A 16503-nucleotide genomic window follows, 5' to 3' on the forward strand; every position below is an offset into this window, starting at 1 on the left:
AGGAACGGCGTTATGTGTGATGTAAAACATGTATGAAGTATGTACTGAGAAACATAACATATCGCTAGACAAAGCAAGCGATCTGGCATTCGAAACAAATATTACGCATGAAGTTCGCGTTCCCAAAGATCAAGATATTCGATCAAATCCCGCATGTCGTACTGTCGTCCTTGCCCTACCGAATACCTAACGAATACGTCGTCGTCGCCATCCCAATAATCTCGTTGTTGGGCTTCTTTAGCCTTTTCGACTTCATGTGCCTTCCACGCAGATGCAGCACTGGGAAGAAGGTATCAGTATTGTAGTACATCCCATTCCGGGTGACCGTGAACGTTTCCTAGGTCTTACCCTAAACCGACACCTCCCAGTCCTGCAAGAGTGACGAAGGCCCGCTGGAGTGCCTTGCCCCGGGAAGAGCGACCAGACCCAGGGTCTTGCCTCGCTTCGATTGCGGTGCCATCTTCGAATCGACGCGGTTGAGGGCCTTGGTTTGTGTTCGGCCCCTGGTTCTGCTGCTGAAGCGGCTTCGGGATTGGTTTGGCCAGATCATATATCCTGTAGAGATGTATAATCCTGAGCACCACTCAGCAGGATGGACGATATGCTATAACTCACGTTTTACCGATTTCCATGGCCTCGGTAACGGCGGTGAATGCGTTCGCGCCGGCTTTGCCCCAGCCTTGCATGCTGAATCGGGCCTCGATACCATCTTCAAGACCGCGTTTCGAGTTAGACGGGGCCACTCGAACGCCGAAGTTGGTTGAAGCGGATGGGCTATCCATCGAGGCTTCTGCCAAATTCTGAAATGCAGCAGAACGGACCGCGGAGGGTGCGTTTTCGCTTTGCCGCGAGGGTGCCATCGGGGCCGCCAGCGCAGGAGTTATAGCCATGACAGCAAGGGCAAGTGAAGTCGAGAAGTGAACCATTTTGTAGTCGAGAGAAAGGGATTCGGCAAGTAAAGGAGTAGGTTGGGGAGAGGGGACGAACTACGTCTTATGAGAAAAGAAATGTGAAGGTGAGACCAGCTGACGAGACCAATGCCAGGACTGCTCAGAATTTATACCTCGTTGGGCTGTTGAATGTGTGTGCTGAAGTCCGTCTCGGAACCTTCAGGACATCACGATTCACGAATCACAGCTGTATCCAACGAAACTCGATGCCCGAATTTATCGGCGAGATCGTGTTGACGAAAATATCACTAGAGCAATCAGTTGTTACGTGGACAGGGTTACTCGTTCTCGATTGTCAACATACACCAGATATGACGGTGCGGCCACCCCGGGATGTCCATCTTTCAAAACCAAGGGAGACCACAGATCACATCCCTCCAGAAACCAGCAGGGGGAGAGATCTTAACACTCGTATGGCAGTGTGTTGGTCATCCATCCAGAAAGATGATCGATGACGGCTAGAGTCGTCCCCATGTATGTCCAATGATTAGAATCCCATTTGATATGACTGGTTGTAACTTAAGTGCGACTGACGTACCTCGATTTGGATTGGGGCATGTACGGAAAGGAGCATCTAAGGAAATCCGACAAGAGCACGCATGTGGATACCGCAAGCGCTCAGGAAGGAGGAAGACCACGAGATCAAGGGCGCGTCAATTGGACTTTGTTTGTTTCACAGACTCATGGCAATCATTGGTAAACAAAAGCACTTTAACGGGCACACTCCTTGGCGATATGGCATCAAACAAGTTCCTCCTCCCTGCGTCCTCAATGAAGTCGAGATGACTGAAAGTTAGAAAATCTCCATGCTGCTCTCAATCCCGACTTCAACGCCAACGCGTCGACACGATGTTCTCGGCGTCCAAGCTTGGTTATTCGCAGGTGGCCGACGAGACCTCGGTCAGATCAAAACCAAGTTTCGCAGCCATTGTGTCAAGTATTCCCCCGTCTAGTCGCGCACCATACCACATACCTGGATGCTGATGTTCTAATCTAGTCCGTGCACCAAGGCCGGTCTTCTTCTCGCTGAAACGTTCGCGATGGACGGCTCGAACATGACGGCCTCCACGGCCTTCCGGTTTACGGCAGCTCAACTTAGACAAGTACACACTTCAATCCTTCCCTCTTCTACCACATATCATCTCGCTTATGGATAGGTACTTTAGGGCGGCAGGTCCAGCTCAAGGTGCCTGTTGAGACATGAGTATCGGAAGCGCTGTTAGCACTAGGGTCAGCCATTGAAATACGTGCCAGACTGAATGAGGCGAGCCGAAGTGCGTTCCCTCTATTGTGTTCGACGAGGCATTATCTCTAACATCCAACAGCGATGCACCGCATAACAGCCATGTTTCGCCCTTCCGTCTTCGCTTACTCCATGCCCCTGCGAGAGTGATCTTCGAGCAATGACCAAGGCAATACATTCATCCCGTCAGCCCCCGCGCTAGTATACATTTCGACGATGATCGCATTACGACTTTAGGTTAGGCGCAACTGAACGCCCAGGGGCAGGCCACTTTTAGCTTGATGGCATCAATTGCCATCAAGCGTACGATAACTTTGCTCCTGATGGACCATGGTTTGCATGACATGGCGTTCTGTGCGAATAAAGGCCCCGTCGGAGCATTTTTCGTGTTTCAACTCGACAGTCACCATCGCGTGACGGGAGGGTCTCCTCGTACGGCCTGGTTTCCGTATATAAGAAACGGGTTCATGAGGAGCTCACATTCGGTTGGATCCCTTTCCCCTTCGCACTTCCCACCATGGCCTCAGACTGGATCTCGCTAATGTACGACCAAATGGTCCAGACGGTTTATCTCACCTTGATTCATAACGTGAGTCTCCTTTATTGCGATGTGCTTCTCTCCGCTGATTCGGCAAAGTACTTCGATGGTCAGCTCCAGAGTCCAGTTCCCTTTCGCAGTTACCTAACTCGCTGAATGCAAGTCGCGAGCTTCGCCGTTTTCGTGAGTGACAGCTACCGTGCGCCCTCACGAGACTCTTCTAATTGCAATGATACGCCATAGATGTGTGACTTTAGCCATACCTTGGAGCGCGAGGTACAAAAATCTGGACTTGCGTTGCTCGATCTCAGCTCAGTTTCGTTCAGGTCTTGATGGTTTGGCCGACAAGAATATGTGTTGGCAAGCTTTTGTACCTTGCGGTGCGATATACACCATTCATTGACCTCACGACCTTGATGATTAGTGAGTGAATGTACTAGTCCTGAGACCTCGTTTCTAACCCACTCATTTAGTCAACTTTTCTGTGCGACTCCCTCCCGCTGTAAGCAGGACATCATCGAAGCCATGGTGACACCATCCTCACACGAGTCTCTCTTTCAGGCATGTGAGGCAGTTCTAGTCATCATGAACGGTGCGTGGAGAAGCTTTGAGAGGTAAAAGGTTTAGAGTTAAATTCGCTTTTCAGTATCGACAGTGATTGGGATCGCCGCGTCCGAAGGTACGTTGCGACGTACCATTCTGTGAGGAGCACGGTCTTAAGTCTCCTAGGGATACTCGTGATGTCGCTTTATGCCCTTCTGGGAGCCCGAAGGTCACACCTTATCTTCCTAACCACGGTCACATGCGTATGTGATTCCACATCCTCCTCGGCTTCCGTACATCCTGACCACGATACCGCAGGCGTCCGTGATGACTACCTTTGTCTTGAGTGGTTTTTACCTCCGATCCGCCAAAGGTAATCATTTACACGGTCGTGATTGTAGTGGCGAGGAACTCAGATTCTACTTCTCTGACAGCCGGCCCCTCACCGTATAGTGCCCTCCCTCGTTGCTGGTACAACTTCTTTCCGCTTGAGCACGCGTACTATATCAAGTATTGCTACTATCTTCTCTTGGCTGCCGAAATCGGTGTGTATTCGCCACCTACTCTCTCTTTCTTCCCTCTCTGAAGCGAGATAACCTGATCCGGTTTATCTCTCAGTCTTCACTTTGATCGCAATTGCTTTCGGCCTCAAGAAGTACCTCCGATTGAAGAGCCGGCTAATGGGCATCCTATACCGCGATGGAACCTTTTACTACATCGCACTGACAGGTACGAATACCGTTGCTCCATCAGGTCCGTGCTGTGTCCTCAGAAGTCTTTCAGGCTGCGCCATCCTCAATATTGCTGTGAATCTAATCACAGGGGTGAGTCCGCTATTCTCTCCCACTCACGTCAGGCGGTTACTCATTCTCATTCCGTTCCGTGTAGTACGGGCCCTTGAACAAGTGCGCCATTACCAAATCTGTGCTTTCCGTGCGCTACTGACCTGTGCTCCAGTTTGCAAAGAGTCTTGCACTCCGTCCTCGCTTCTCGACTTTTCCTCAACACTCGCTCGACCCTCAGGCCGGACATCAAGTCGTACAGTCGGAGCGGTTCAAGTTCCATCTCGAACATCAGATTCGCGGAGAGGCAACCCATGAATACACGTTAGGCCTCCATTTCCATCGCTCACATGGTCAAACCATCTGTAATAGTATCTTTTTTGCTGTCGTAATTTCTGATCAATGTATGTATTTACGTAGGTGTTTTCGTTCTGCAATACCGAAGGGACTATGGGCGCTGTGACGCCAACCGAAAGCATCCGTTGCGCGCAGTGAGGGGATGTTTCAGCACCCGACAGACCTCAAACTCGAAGAGGGTTCTGAAAGGTTCTGAATGTAAGTGACCAGGTTTCTATGAATTTAGGCTAGGGAACTCGAGCTAGTGTGGGCGCTTTGTTACTCTTGGCCGAGATGCCCGGCAACTTTGAAGTTTCTGGCATCTGCTAGCAGAAGCCCTCAAACTTCACCGAAAGGTTAGTCTCCAAACGCCACAATGACTCTGAGTAGGACCGCTGTCTTCCGTAAAGGCTTAGGCCCGGCCCCTTATACCCTTCTTGCGTTCCCAGTCCAAGAGCTCGACGCGTCGGGCGGGCTTATGGAATGGTGACGCTGCCATTCAGACATCAGCGCAATCAAGGAGTCCGGTACCAGTTTCCACTGGAGGTTTGCATTCTCCATGGCCTTCCAGGCAATTATGCATAGCTAACTATTCCAAGTGAAAGAACTAGTAACCTTAGGGCACTAACCCACTCAATCTGTGGATTGAATAGGCGCGACAAATACAAGATTTCATCCCTGTGATCCTAGAAACAAACACTGAACCCAAAACGGCAATGCAGCAGGCGCTTGTTCTCTCGGGAATTTTGCGAAGGGGGTTGTCTGATACAAGAGGATCTTCTTTTTGCGAAGATCGGCTTATTCTGGAAAGTCAATCAGTCTTAGGGACTATATAAGGTCGGTAACTCCTGCCGCGTCGTGGAGTATTCATTCTTCACTTCCACTGAACCAGATACGCCGCAATCAAGGCTCGCGACGGAAGACATGGAGTCGGATTACACCTGGGTTCTCTCTATCAGAGAAACCTTTTTGAATACCAAAGTAAGTCGATCGCTCTTGCAGTGCTTGCAACGTTCGAACAGCTAATACCTTCGATAGTACCTCAATGGTAAGTGGTTGGTCTATCACGATGTCGATCTTCGAGTGCTCACCCAACGATCACTCCTTCAGCGGCTGGAGCGACCATTTTTGTGAGACGACCCACCAATTCATTGAAGCGGAAATAACTGATCATCTTTTGAAGTTATACGACTATCTCCAAACACTGGATCAGGAGGTGCGTCACGCTACGGCACTGGCGAAGTAGGTACGCTGACGCGCACTCATCGCGAAGGTCGCCACTGTCTGGCCTGGGCGCATGTGCACGGGAAAAGTGCTGTTTCTAATCACGCGATACACACCCTTCATCGACTATACTAATCTCATGGCCAGTGCGTCTATCCCTCTATCTCTTTGCCCAGTGACTGGAGCTGAAAGATCATTGTATAGTTCGCTTCTGGCCAACTGCACTCCCTCCATCGGTAGGCCATTAATAACCAAACCTACGTTCGAAATAAGTTCTGAAGTTTCCAATATAGCTTTGCCACGCATTGTTCCTTGTCGCGAACAGTGAGTAGCCCTGACGATTCTTTGAGGTCACCCGAAGTCATAAACTACCGATTCGAGCAGTTGGTGCCATTGGTGTAACGGCCTCTGATGGTAAGTATTCCGACAAGTTCTGTTAATGCATCGTCGATTGGACTAGGATAAGTAAGCATTGACACTGATGCCCAGGTATTCTCGTGGTCTCCCTATATGCCCTACTGGGGGCGAAGCGGAGTCATATGATAGTGCTTTCGATTATTGCGCTGGTACGCAGCGCCGCCATAGAATCTCGGTCAAGGGGGTGGACTGACTGGCACCTGATCTCCTTTGAATCTACCTAGGCCTGTATCATCCCAACGTTGGTGCTTGTTGGTCTATTCCTGAAGGCATCTAAAGGTAGAAGCATCCACATTCATCCCAGCCTCTTTTCGTGACACGCCGTTTAGGAATACCAGGGGAGTGGCCATTGGACTTTTCGCATGTTATTACAGCTTCGACCCAGAAGATTATGGACTAAACATTATGCGATGCTACTATATTCTACTTGCTGGGGAATTCGGTGAGCTCCATACCTTTCCGGCCGTCATGACTGATTGGAACCTGACGTGAAACAGTGATAACAGCGATGGCTGTCATCCTTGGGTTCCGAAAGTACTTGAGCTTAAAAAGCCCACTAATGGCAATTCTGTTTCGAGACGGAACGATATACTTCGTTGTCTTGCTCGGTAAGCACAACTCATCTCCACTCTGGGAAGCGTTTGTTGAGTGATGTATAATAAGGCTTCACGACGCTCAACATCGTTTTCGATCACTTCTCACCATTGGTACGTTTCCGAATTGCCTCCTGTCATGAGATGCCTGATTTATATACGAAATTTTAAAGGCTGGACTACTGAATGGGTTGGTTCCAGTCATTACATCACTAACATTCGACTCGCTGATTCCATGCTTTCCCAAGCATCCAACGAGTGATGCATGCAATCCTCGCAAACCGACTCTTCCTCAATACGCGATCCCAGATATCACAGAATGTGGACGAATCCCGGGTCCTATCCAATCTCAAGTTTGCCCAAACAGAGGACTCGGAAATGTCTTCTCAACAGGTGACAGCATCAGTTCCTTAACGGGTACTGGAAGCCAGTTTACCTGGTTGTGGATTAGGGGCACAGATATTCTACAGGAATGGGGGTTATTTAATGGGATATACGGATCGACACTAGAGCTCACATAGACTTAAGTCGACACACAAATATATGTAGAATCTTCCAACGAGCGCCGAGTGTTGCGCCCCGCGAGTACAGACACCCGCTGTGCCGTGTTGCCGAAATCTCTAATCAGTGATGGCATCAAGTCCAAGTCCCAGCACATGGAAATGCAACAAATCATTTGTTTTTCACCAACATATTCAGCTCCTGCTCCATCTCACACAACCTAGATCCTGGGCGGCGTTCCAAATTTCCGAAGGGTATGCAGGTCATCCTCGTACCCACAGTCTCCTGAATGGAGCCCTCGCCATATCGAGCGCCGACCAAGGTAAGCATCAGTCTGTTGTCTACTTTACGGTCGCTGATGTTCGAATGGGCCTGTCGATTCAGGCCTTTGATACTTAGGCACTTGTTCGTATCTTCAAGCGTACAGCCAGTGGTCTCCGCCAACAGCCCGTTGGATTTTAATCACTCCGTTGGGCGCGCACAGAAGAAACCCGATACCACGCACCGGATTGAAACTTGAAGCGCTTGAAGTCCTCAAACCACGCCTTGCTAAGGAACTCGTCACATGTCAGGACAGGTACGTCGTCACCGCCGTGGAGATTCGTGGATTTGGGATGGCCAACAACGTTACCATGAACCCCAGATCGTCCTCCACCCTGTGGGAGTTCCGTCGTCTAGATCTCGTGCGAGAGAGCACAGGAATTGGACCACCGCTGCCAAGCCACTCCTTGACATGATGACACTTCACACCCACGATCGCAATGCCTTCTGTGTGCTCTTTGAGAGGGCTAATGATTGACTGTTCGAGCGCAGCCTTGTCGTGACGATTACGAGGTGTGTATCTATCCCGATGATTTGCTTTGTTTTCTCATCTTCTACGGTCAAGGCATCTATCACGGTCCAACCGCGCTTGCTCGCCTGCAAAAATTTGCTATCCTGGATACGACGATAACGTCGTGCGTAGTGTCGACAATGGGCCCACAGGAGATCCCACCTAGGCGACTGTCTCGGACTATACCTCCGCCATGAACTCCTTCCGGCCGCAGCTGCAACGAACACGAGTATAAAGGTCTCGCCTTGGACAACCAAAGTTCCTCAGCTGGTCTCACCTCCCCGCCGTTCAAGTAATTCCTACCCAACCAATACTCCGTTCAACCTACTCTTCACTTTCCTGCATCCGCCACCATGGTCCAAATCGCCAAAGTCCTTGCTTTCACAGCCCTCCTGATGGCGTCTTCTCTCGCCGCTCCTGTGTCCATGCTTTCCGACAAAAGTCTCGCTGAGATTACTTCCAGGCCCAGGCCTGAGCTGGCAGCTCGCGGACCCAACCGGCGTGATTGGGGCAAGTTAGTCAACAACGCAGCGACTGCTATTGATCTAGCCTCTACGTACGTATGCTCTATCGTAATGCCATTGCCTTGCTTACCGTTCTACTTTACAGGGTTGTGGACTTCATTAAGCCGCCGAAGTCGGCACCCCCGCCCCCACCACCCCCAGCGCCCGCACCAGCTCCTCCTGCACCAGTGCCACCTAACCCACCCCCGCGCCCGCATCCCAACCACCACCGTAGCTTCATGGACGACAGCGACGATATTGCAATGCGTGATATTGCATACTCGGACTACGATGTACGAGAATTTGTAGCCGAATTGGTGGAAATTCTTGAACGCTCAGGGGACTACTAGACTCTGTAGTCTACTTGATTTGCGCATATAAGATTCGAGGCACCCAATCAATTATAATTTTCTTTCTCTGATATTATTGACCTTCTCTGGACGTAATTCCTCGATGGCTCCTCAACAGACAACGGAGGGACAGTCTTCATCCTCTGAAACAGCCCCGGTTTCTTCTGATGTCGCCGTCTGCTTTGATGATAGGAAACCATCGAGCGTGGTCTGAGTCGCCCATGCTGCCTTGTATCGTCGCTGTGTACGAGGCGCCTTCACGGAGATGTCTGGTCCCGTGGCGTACTTGTCTGGTCTCTCTGTAGGCTTTCGTTATTTGACGCTGTTGTGGAGGTGAAGCGCCGGGATATACCTTTTCGCTGACTCTTGTTCCTCTCCAAGTCTCTTTTCTTCTTGGGAGGCATCCACTCGTCATCATCAGGACCTTCAACCTCCGCAGATGCAACCGCCGCGCTCTTTCTCTTCTCCTTCCCACCAGTGGTAACAGGACCGGATGTCGGAAGTACTTCAACGTGGAGAGGCTGGTCTGTGGACGACTCGACGCCTGAGGACGACGATTGGTTCTCTTGGGGTATGGATACGTCTGACTTCTCCTGGTCTGGTGCTTCTATCTCCGTTCGCCTCTTCCGTCCCACTTTGAGGTTTGCAAGTGTGTTCGGATGGACATTCTTTTTTCGAGGCGGCATTGGTTGGGTGTGCTGGCGGGAGATGCCCCACGATTGAATCTCGTGGGGACCAGTCTGGCAGCCTCGTGCCATGCCCGTTCTGCTTAGAAATTCAGGGTCACAGGTATGAATTGAACTTGTATGTACGTCACCTCCCCGTTGATTTCTTTCTTTGGTTAAGCGCCCGCCGGCCCGAATGGATTCCGGTGTCCGCTACATAGTGGTGGTGCTGGACTGAAATGGTATGTAGTTCGATACGCCTTGACATGCTAGATCTGGTATCTAAACCTCGGGTGCTTGTACCCCAGTTGTTCAAGCTCTCGCTCATCCTTTCCTTCCAAACGATAATCTCTCTCGCCTCGATCACGTTTTTGATTCTCCCATCGGATGTAGAGTGCGATGATAACGACGAGAACACAGATCGTGGACGTCGACGCCAAGTTCGCGAGATTCCCCTTGCGGTAGTCGGGTGCGTCCACGGCGAGGTAGGTCCATACTCTGTGTTAATATTCGAAAGATGGGTGTTAGCTTTGATACTGTGGATGGCAACTGTCTAGTCGGTCGACACGCACCCCAAGATTGCACCAAAGGCACCAATGCCAGGAATAGCCGCCGTAACCACTGCACGCATGGTATCCGGTGCGGCATTGTCGGTTCCCCAAATTAGAATCTGGAGGCCCTTTTTTAGTAATACCGCTGGGCAAACGGTGGAGCGCTCACCATTGGTCCACCTACGGAAGCACCCATGAGAATGAGGAAGCACGCCGCATACCTGAGGTAAGTGATAAGCATGGTGGCAGCCATAGTGGAGAGGTAACGTACCTTGCGGCTGAATTCTTTGTAGAAACTGCGATGGTGTAACCCACAACGACGAGCAGCATGTTGTACAGTAGAGGTAAGAATCGTTTTCGAATTCGAGCGCTGAGATAAGCGTTGGCGACAACCCAGACTGCGCTGGCGAGGTATGGGGGAACGCTTCGGAGCTGAACTTCAATCACACCTGCAGAGACAGAGATAAGTTCGTTGTCTTGGCGTCAGGCAAAGGTGCGTATACGTACTGAAGTTTCCGACTGTTCATCCAGGACATTGAAGTTAGAAATGGTAACAGCACTGTTGGACAGAATATGCTCACGAGTGTTGATGACTGGCGGTAGGAAGAGGCTAAGACCCTGGAAGGATGCGTTCAATAGCAAGAAGCATATTGTCAAAGCAACCGTCTGCGTCGGGGGTCAGCTCCATCGAGACTTGAACGATACCGTGAGTTCAAATGTCTCACCAAGAAATTGAACGAACGGTAGACCAGCCTCCAAGTCGTCTTCTCTTTAACACCCTGCGTCTTCACCACTTGGTCTGCATCCATCCTCGCCAAAGCCAACTTTCTCTCCTCCTCGCTTAATAGTTTTGTTGTCCGAATGTCTTCGGGGACGATGAAGAACAAGGCGAGTCCGAAGATTGTCGTAATGAGACCTGGAGAAAATCATTAGGCTAAACGACTCCTAGGCAGAGCTATCGGATCGAAACCACCTTCGATGAGGAAAATCTGAAAAGCCAGTTAATTACTAGAAACGGTCAATCAAAGTGACATACACACCTTTCTCCAGGTAGTGATGATCCCAAAGTCCTTGATACGGAGAAGTCCCGAAGCCAGAAGCCCTCCAACTTTACGAGTGTCAGCTCGATCGCGTAACACCAATCGAAGCAACGACGAGGGACTCACATGCACCGGCAATGCTGGGAGCAACGCCAAAGAAGATTCCGACTCGCAGAACGAGCTCATGCCTTCGGTAGTACTATACAAGTCAACAGTCAGCACCCTCATCCTTCCCTCGAAGAGTCGAAGATCGTCGAGAGCCAATCGCCGTCATTTCCGTAGGTTCTGGACTCGAAGAACACTCACCCTGGCTAAAATATACACCAACGCAGACTAAGAATAGTTTCATTTCAAATCCGTAGCGCAGGAGGTGAGGCATAATTGGGAGTACGTTGAGTCTTCTCTTCTCGGTGTAGGGTATGTTGGAGCGTTTGCTTACCAGTGTGCCCCCTTCGGTTATTCCGAGAAAGACGCGACTTGCGATGAGTCCTCCGTACGAAGTCATGAAGGAGGAGAAGAGCGTGACGACGCCGAATCCGGTGACCAGGAATGCGAGCCATTTGGAGCCAAAGTGCTTTAGGAGGAGGTTGGAGGGAATGTCGGAGATGTTGTACTGGTCGTGGTCATGAGCCGCGTGGAGATGGAATGTTGAGAAAGGTGCATACGAATATATAGAAGACGGTGAGTGCGACGTTGAGGTTGAAGCCAGTCATACCTAGGTCCTTCTCGAGCCCTGAGCGCGAAGGAATGATAAATCCGTGTCCATCAGAGCGCCTACTCTACGTACTCACCCGCAACCTTTGCATTCCCTGCGATAGAGTTCAGTCAAGGTCCTGCATGCATAGCAAATCCTAAACACACACCTATCGACGTTCTGTCGATGAAGTTACAACAGTCTTGAGGGGAATTAGTACGGACCGAGGTGGGAGGCAATAACGAGACACACATATCGCTGTGAACATTGGCATGAAAACCCAATCCAGTTTCTTCAGCAGCTTCTTCTCAGCGACTGGGTCAATCTCGTAGGTCTCTGACTCTGTCTTGGTGCTCGGTGCGGAATCTACTGCAGACCCAGTATGCTCGATCTTCTCCACGTCGACATCTGATGCCTTCGAGTCGTCATACGCCCCAGAGTGACTTTCCTTGATGTCGGAACCCATTGCCAATGAAGTATCCTCGACCAGATTGAAAGGATGGGGGAGGCAGAACTTACATCCCATCCCCCAGTTATCCCAATTTAAGCACTCCGTGTCTCCACATGGAGTGAGTTTCTTACCTGGATGGACGAGAAGTAGCTCACAACAGATGTGGATTGGATGGAAGACGAGGGTTTGTCCGTTGCATCGTGGATGCATAACTATAAATGGTCTCTCCGGGTATGCTTCTGCGATTGATATGATGATGGACTGCCATTAACAGAGTAAGATTTCGTCTCGTGTTCCCTACGATGAATTATAGCAGGATTTGGGCTCCTCCTTCCCCTCATCGAAAGGACAGGGGGTTTAACAGAAATCTGGGTTCGCTTCCCTTATGTTTAGAGCGTACGAAAGCGATGCCTTAGTGGGATAATGATTTGGAGTAAAGGAGGTCAGCCTACCAGTGGATAAAGAGTTGTTCCTGCTTTAGCGCCACAACCCTTCGAGGAATAGCCGAATCATCACGGTCTATAGTGTACCCTTCCTAATCCCTCACTTACATACCAAAGACACGCAATTACGACTCAATGACTCAAAAGTAAGTAAATGGTAGAACACGCAGAGAATAACATCAAATTCAGTCCTAAAGCCGCACTCGCAGCCTCAATACATACACGCTAACAATTCTGTGCACACATAGGACTATGTTCCGATCTTATCGACCCTCGTTTTTGTTCTGCGGGTTAACGAGGGATAATCTACCATCTCGTGACATTACTACATGTGTCCACTCTTGTTCAAGAGGTTACCCATTGAGCCAGGATCTCGCGTTAGCGCCCGTAAAAACGCCACAAACCCATCCGCACTCTCACATACTCAATTGAAATCCAAGGGAAATTGATTCTGTCAAATCTATTCAAAAGGCTAAATAAAGTCTGCACGAATACAAGGTAAGAAGCGGGGTGAAGGCGCGACTGGGAAGGACTAGTTTTGAGAAGGGTTATGTGGCCTTCTTGTGTGAATTGCGGACTCTGAGGCCAAACGGCCCGAATAGCTCCCAGAGTATGGAAGAAGTCGTCCTTCAGCGTGCCATTGGACTTCTCGTCTCTGCTCGAGGATGTGCTTCGCGAATTCGCAGTTCTGCTCAATGTGTAACCCTTCCGGTCCGCGGATCACGTTCTCATGAAGCTGCTGATCTGCCTATGTAAGGATCGCAGACCACCCCAGCTTGAAGGTAGCGATAACGCACTCTGCCTTAATGCGAGTCAGAAAAGGACAACGGAGAGCAGAGCCACGCCGTCGGTGGGCGGGGCCTCGGATTGGCCTTGTATGGCAAGGGCGTCCGAACAGTCGGCTTGGGTTATGGTTACAGACGTCGGAGTTGGCAATGTCGGACCAGGCGATAACCACCATGTCGACCTCGCGACCTTTTCCGCCGGAGCTAGTCTCTGCAGTACTCTCGTATGTCTACCTCTCCAAAGATCAGGAACTTTTGAAGACCTGCATGAAGGTCTCTACTGAATGGCACCAAGAATCACTGCCGTTCGCGTTTCGCGATCTGACCATCCCACCGCCCATTCTAGGGCTGTCCCCATGCAATCCCAGCATCGACCAGGTCCTTCAGCGCTTGCTGGATCTGCTGGAGGATAACCCACAACTGGCCGTATGCGTTCGAAACCTTCATTTGGACCTCAAGTCCGGGACCTGGGCTACCCAAGTCGCGGAGAGCAAGATTTTCCCCCTGGTGGCGAACAAATTAGGCCTACTCGAGACCTTCCGACTCGAATTAACGCCAATGTACCGCAATACGATTACATGGCTCCTGACCAGTAGAGAAGGCGTCAAAGAAGCCATCAAACGCGTCTTCTCTCTCCCCACCCTCACTTCACTGGAGATAGGGAACGTTTTTGTTCCATGGGAGTTTTGGGGATTTAACCAGAACCTCAGGAACTTCACCCTTCGCATGCCAGACATTCAAATACCATCGGTCGGGCCGTACCCCACTCCCGATCGTCCGGTCGCCCCTATCCAACGCCTCACGATAACGAAGGGGAACACCTTGGAATGGATGGCCTTTGCTCACCCCTACCTCCTCGCTCAGGTTCAAGCGGCATTGCTCTACATGTACGTGTACCGACAGGATCGCTCCGCTATCCAGGCGTTTTTGAACGAGACTGGAGGATCTCTTCAGACTCTCGAACTGATCACTTACGTGGATCGATACGAGAGGCGATGGTCAACGAGAGTTGGCTCTGAGGCGGCTATCCCTAGACGTCTGGTATGGATGCCTAAGGAAAGAAGGAACATGCCAATTCCACCCTTCGAACGACTCGATACCCCCTGGAGGTTGGGAGGCGTTGTTACCTCGAGTTTACCTTCTTCGAGAGAAGGGGATAGATCTTTCCGTTAACATTTCCCAGTCCTTACGAGATCGTCGCAGCGTGTTCTGAACATGCTACTCGTGGGTATCAAAAGTGATGGCAAACCCACGGTTTCTCTGCCACAATTGTGAATTTACAACCTTCATAGCTACTCACCAAGAGGTCAAATCTCGTTTAAATTTTGTACAGATGACCGCTTACTGGATCCGTATATCATACATGATTTTGAGATTACAACGTCCATTCATTGCTGAGCTTCTTTTCTCTCACTTTTGAGCTTTCGACACTAACTTCGTTCGTTCTCCTCTCTTTTTGGAACTACCTTACATTCACTACCCTGGAATAGATGAGTTACTTACTACATTCCTGAATGCGAGAGAGGTTGGAGAAATCTCTACTTATTGTCGAGATAATTTGATATTAGTGACTTGCCATCACTTTTGAGACCCATGAGTATAGGTAGAGCCCTGGCAGGTAGATATAGAAATGGAATGCAAATTGATGTCAGCTTCGCTCTCGACGAGAGAAGGGAGCCGACATTGACAACGATGTTTCCCAGACCGAGAAACATCATCGAAGTATGTTATGATTCAGACAAGCATTCAGTGAGCGAGAAGGTGAAAACATATCCATATGTTCTAGAGTAAGGCATACGTGTGGTCAACGGACCGTACGCAATCTGATTGATTACCACTGCCTTCCACGTGCAAGCAATTCTCCTAATTCCTCGAGCATCTGTCGTCCATACATATCTGGATCAGCGTGGTATCCAAAATTCCTCGCCTCGAAGTACGAATCTCCCTCGAGTCCACGCGCCTGGTGAGGCGGGCCATGTGCGGGTGGTTGACCTTGAGCGGGTGGCGCTGGGGGTGGTGGGGGAGGCCGAGGCTTCAAGTAGCTAGCAACACTGGAGGAAGCAAATCGAATTAGTCCAACATAACGACGAGACTTGATGATAAAAGACCTACGCTCCAGCTATGTTAACGGCGCCGCTAACACCACTGATAACATTGCCCCAGTCAATGGGCGTCTTCTTTCCTCCGGCTTGGGGAGTGCGTGCTTCGAGCTCGCCGTCCCGCTTGGAAAGGTATAATGGGCGCCGGTAGAAGGGCCCAACGGGCCTTGGCCTGTGCACGTATGGTGCCATGCGGTAGGGAGGACGTCCCGCAGGAGCGTTAGGCCTGCATCGAGACCGGACTCCAGGTCGTCCACCGCATGGAGCGCGAGGTGAAAGGTCCTCGGGAGCGGAAGACTCGATAAGGGGCGCCCCGAGGGCCGGGGCGAAGAGGAGAGTGGCGACGGCGAGGGATTTGGAGATTTGGACCATTTTTGGGGATGTTTGGAAGTTGTGGGAGATGGGTTTGATTGAGAGAGTTGTTTTGGGAGAAGGGGTGTGAGACCAGCTGGGGAATCAAGGCCAGTAATTGAGGGGTTTTTATACTGTCGTTGAGCGGTTGTGTGCTTGTTTCGGGAGTGTAAGATGTAGGACCCATCTCGTCTCCGTGAATGGAGAACGACTCACAATCTGTGCTCACTGCTCATCCGTCAGCCGTCCGTGTTCTCCCAACGAACAGCACACACACCGTGATTGAGAAAAGCCTGCATTTCCAACTTCACGAGCGTCCGGGATCCACATCCGCCAACCATCAATCGAAGCACGATTCCGACAGGTGCAATCGCGATCGCTTGACTATCGTCGACGAAAGGTCTCTGCTGTCGCGAAGCGGAGCAGTCTAAAAGGAGCACTTTCAGCACCAAAATCAGACGGACGATCAAGGGAGACACACAGACCTTGTCGACTGGACCTCTTAATGATTCGCGTTGCGTACGCATTGGATTAGGATGCCTTCGAACAAGTGATATCACGTATTGCTTCGTATCAGAGGATGGATGATATCGATAGAAAGTTGGGATCTGG

The 16503-nt window shown here is 50.5% G+C and overlaps 8 protein-coding genes across 8 annotated transcripts; 4 read left to right on the forward strand and 4 right to left on the reverse strand.

Moving 5' to 3' along the window:
- Positions 1-101: 101 nt before the first annotated feature.
- Positions 102-926, reverse strand: CC1G_08904 (hypothetical protein; the record flags this gene model as incomplete). Its single annotated transcript, XM_001839473.1, has 3 exons — positions 102-279; positions 349-555; positions 616-926. 3 exons carry the CDS (start codon positions 924-926, stop codon positions 102-104), a joined length of 696 nt encoding a protein of 231 aa, XP_001839525.1.
- Positions 927-2710: 1784 nt separating this feature from the next.
- Positions 2711-4385, forward strand: CC1G_08903 (hypothetical protein; the record flags this gene model as incomplete). Its single annotated transcript, XM_001839472.2, has 15 exons — positions 2711-2782; positions 2831-2840; positions 2895-2914; positions 2975-3007; positions 3058-3154; positions 3205-3233; positions 3293-3323; positions 3378-3410; positions 3461-3537; positions 3593-3647; positions 3709-3819; positions 3893-4003; positions 4058-4098; positions 4163-4179; positions 4232-4385. 15 exons carry the CDS (start codon positions 2711-2713, stop codon positions 4383-4385), a joined length of 891 nt encoding a protein of 296 aa, XP_001839524.2.
- Positions 4386-5316: 931 nt separating this feature from the next.
- Positions 5317-6350, forward strand: CC1G_08902 (hypothetical protein; the record flags this gene model as incomplete). Its single annotated transcript, XM_001839471.2, has 10 exons — positions 5317-5373; positions 5431-5440; positions 5503-5522; positions 5576-5608; positions 5666-5762; positions 5821-5852; positions 5910-5940; positions 6001-6030; positions 6106-6182; positions 6258-6350. The coding sequence occupies 10 exons, from the start codon at positions 5317-5319 to the stop codon at positions 6348-6350; spliced, it is 480 nt and encodes a 159-aa protein (XP_001839523.2).
- A 1962-nt stretch (positions 6351-8312) lies between these two features.
- Positions 8313-8812, forward strand: CC1G_08901 (hypothetical protein; the record flags this gene model as incomplete). The annotated part of the gene is made up of 2 exons (XM_001839470.1): positions 8313-8515; positions 8569-8812. 2 exons carry the CDS (start codon positions 8313-8315, stop codon positions 8810-8812), a joined length of 447 nt encoding a protein of 148 aa, XP_001839522.1.
- Positions 8813-8923: 111 nt separating this feature from the next.
- On the reverse strand, positions 8924-9498 carry CC1G_08900 (hypothetical protein; the record flags this gene model as incomplete). The annotated part of the gene is made up of 2 exons (XM_001839469.2): positions 8924-9111; positions 9165-9498. The coding sequence occupies 2 exons, from the start codon at positions 9496-9498 to the stop codon at positions 8924-8926; spliced, it is 522 nt and encodes a 173-aa protein (XP_001839521.2).
- Positions 9499-9746: 248 nt separating this feature from the next.
- Positions 9747-12259, reverse strand: CC1G_08899 (hypothetical protein; the record flags this gene model as incomplete). Its single annotated transcript, XM_001839468.2, has 16 exons — positions 12015-12259; positions 11932-11964; positions 11860-11877; positions 11734-11801; positions 11508-11681; positions 11375-11401; positions 11195-11267; positions 11069-11136; positions 11002-11017; positions 10754-10944; positions 10610-10694; positions 10536-10547; positions 10300-10477; positions 10198-10249; positions 10050-10147; positions 9747-9975 (listed from the first exon to the last, which is right to left on the reverse strand). The coding sequence occupies exons 1-16, from the start codon at positions 12226-12228 to the stop codon at positions 9747-9749; spliced, it is 1536 nt and encodes a 511-aa protein (XP_001839520.2). The 5' UTR covers positions 12229-12259.
- A 1356-nt stretch (positions 12260-13615) lies between these two features.
- On the forward strand, positions 13616-14614 carry CC1G_08898 (hypothetical protein; the record flags this gene model as incomplete). The annotated part of the gene is made up of 1 exon (XM_001839467.2): positions 13616-14614. One exon carries the CDS (start codon positions 13616-13618, stop codon positions 14612-14614), a length of 999 nt encoding a protein of 332 aa, XP_001839519.2.
- Positions 14615-15272: 658 nt separating this feature from the next.
- Positions 15273-15912, reverse strand: CC1G_08897 (hypothetical protein; the record flags this gene model as incomplete). Its single annotated transcript, XM_001839466.1, has 2 exons — positions 15273-15492; positions 15554-15912. 2 exons carry the CDS (start codon positions 15910-15912, stop codon positions 15273-15275), a joined length of 579 nt encoding a protein of 192 aa, XP_001839518.1.
- Between the last annotated feature and the right edge of the window lie 591 nt (positions 15913-16503).

Source organism: Coprinopsis cinerea (assembly GCF_000182895.1).
Source record: "Coprinopsis cinerea okayama7#130 chromosome 5 map unlocalized cont3.5, whole genome shotgun sequence".
NCBI lineage: Eukaryota > Fungi > Basidiomycota > Agaricomycetes > Agaricales > Psathyrellaceae > Coprinopsis > Coprinopsis cinerea.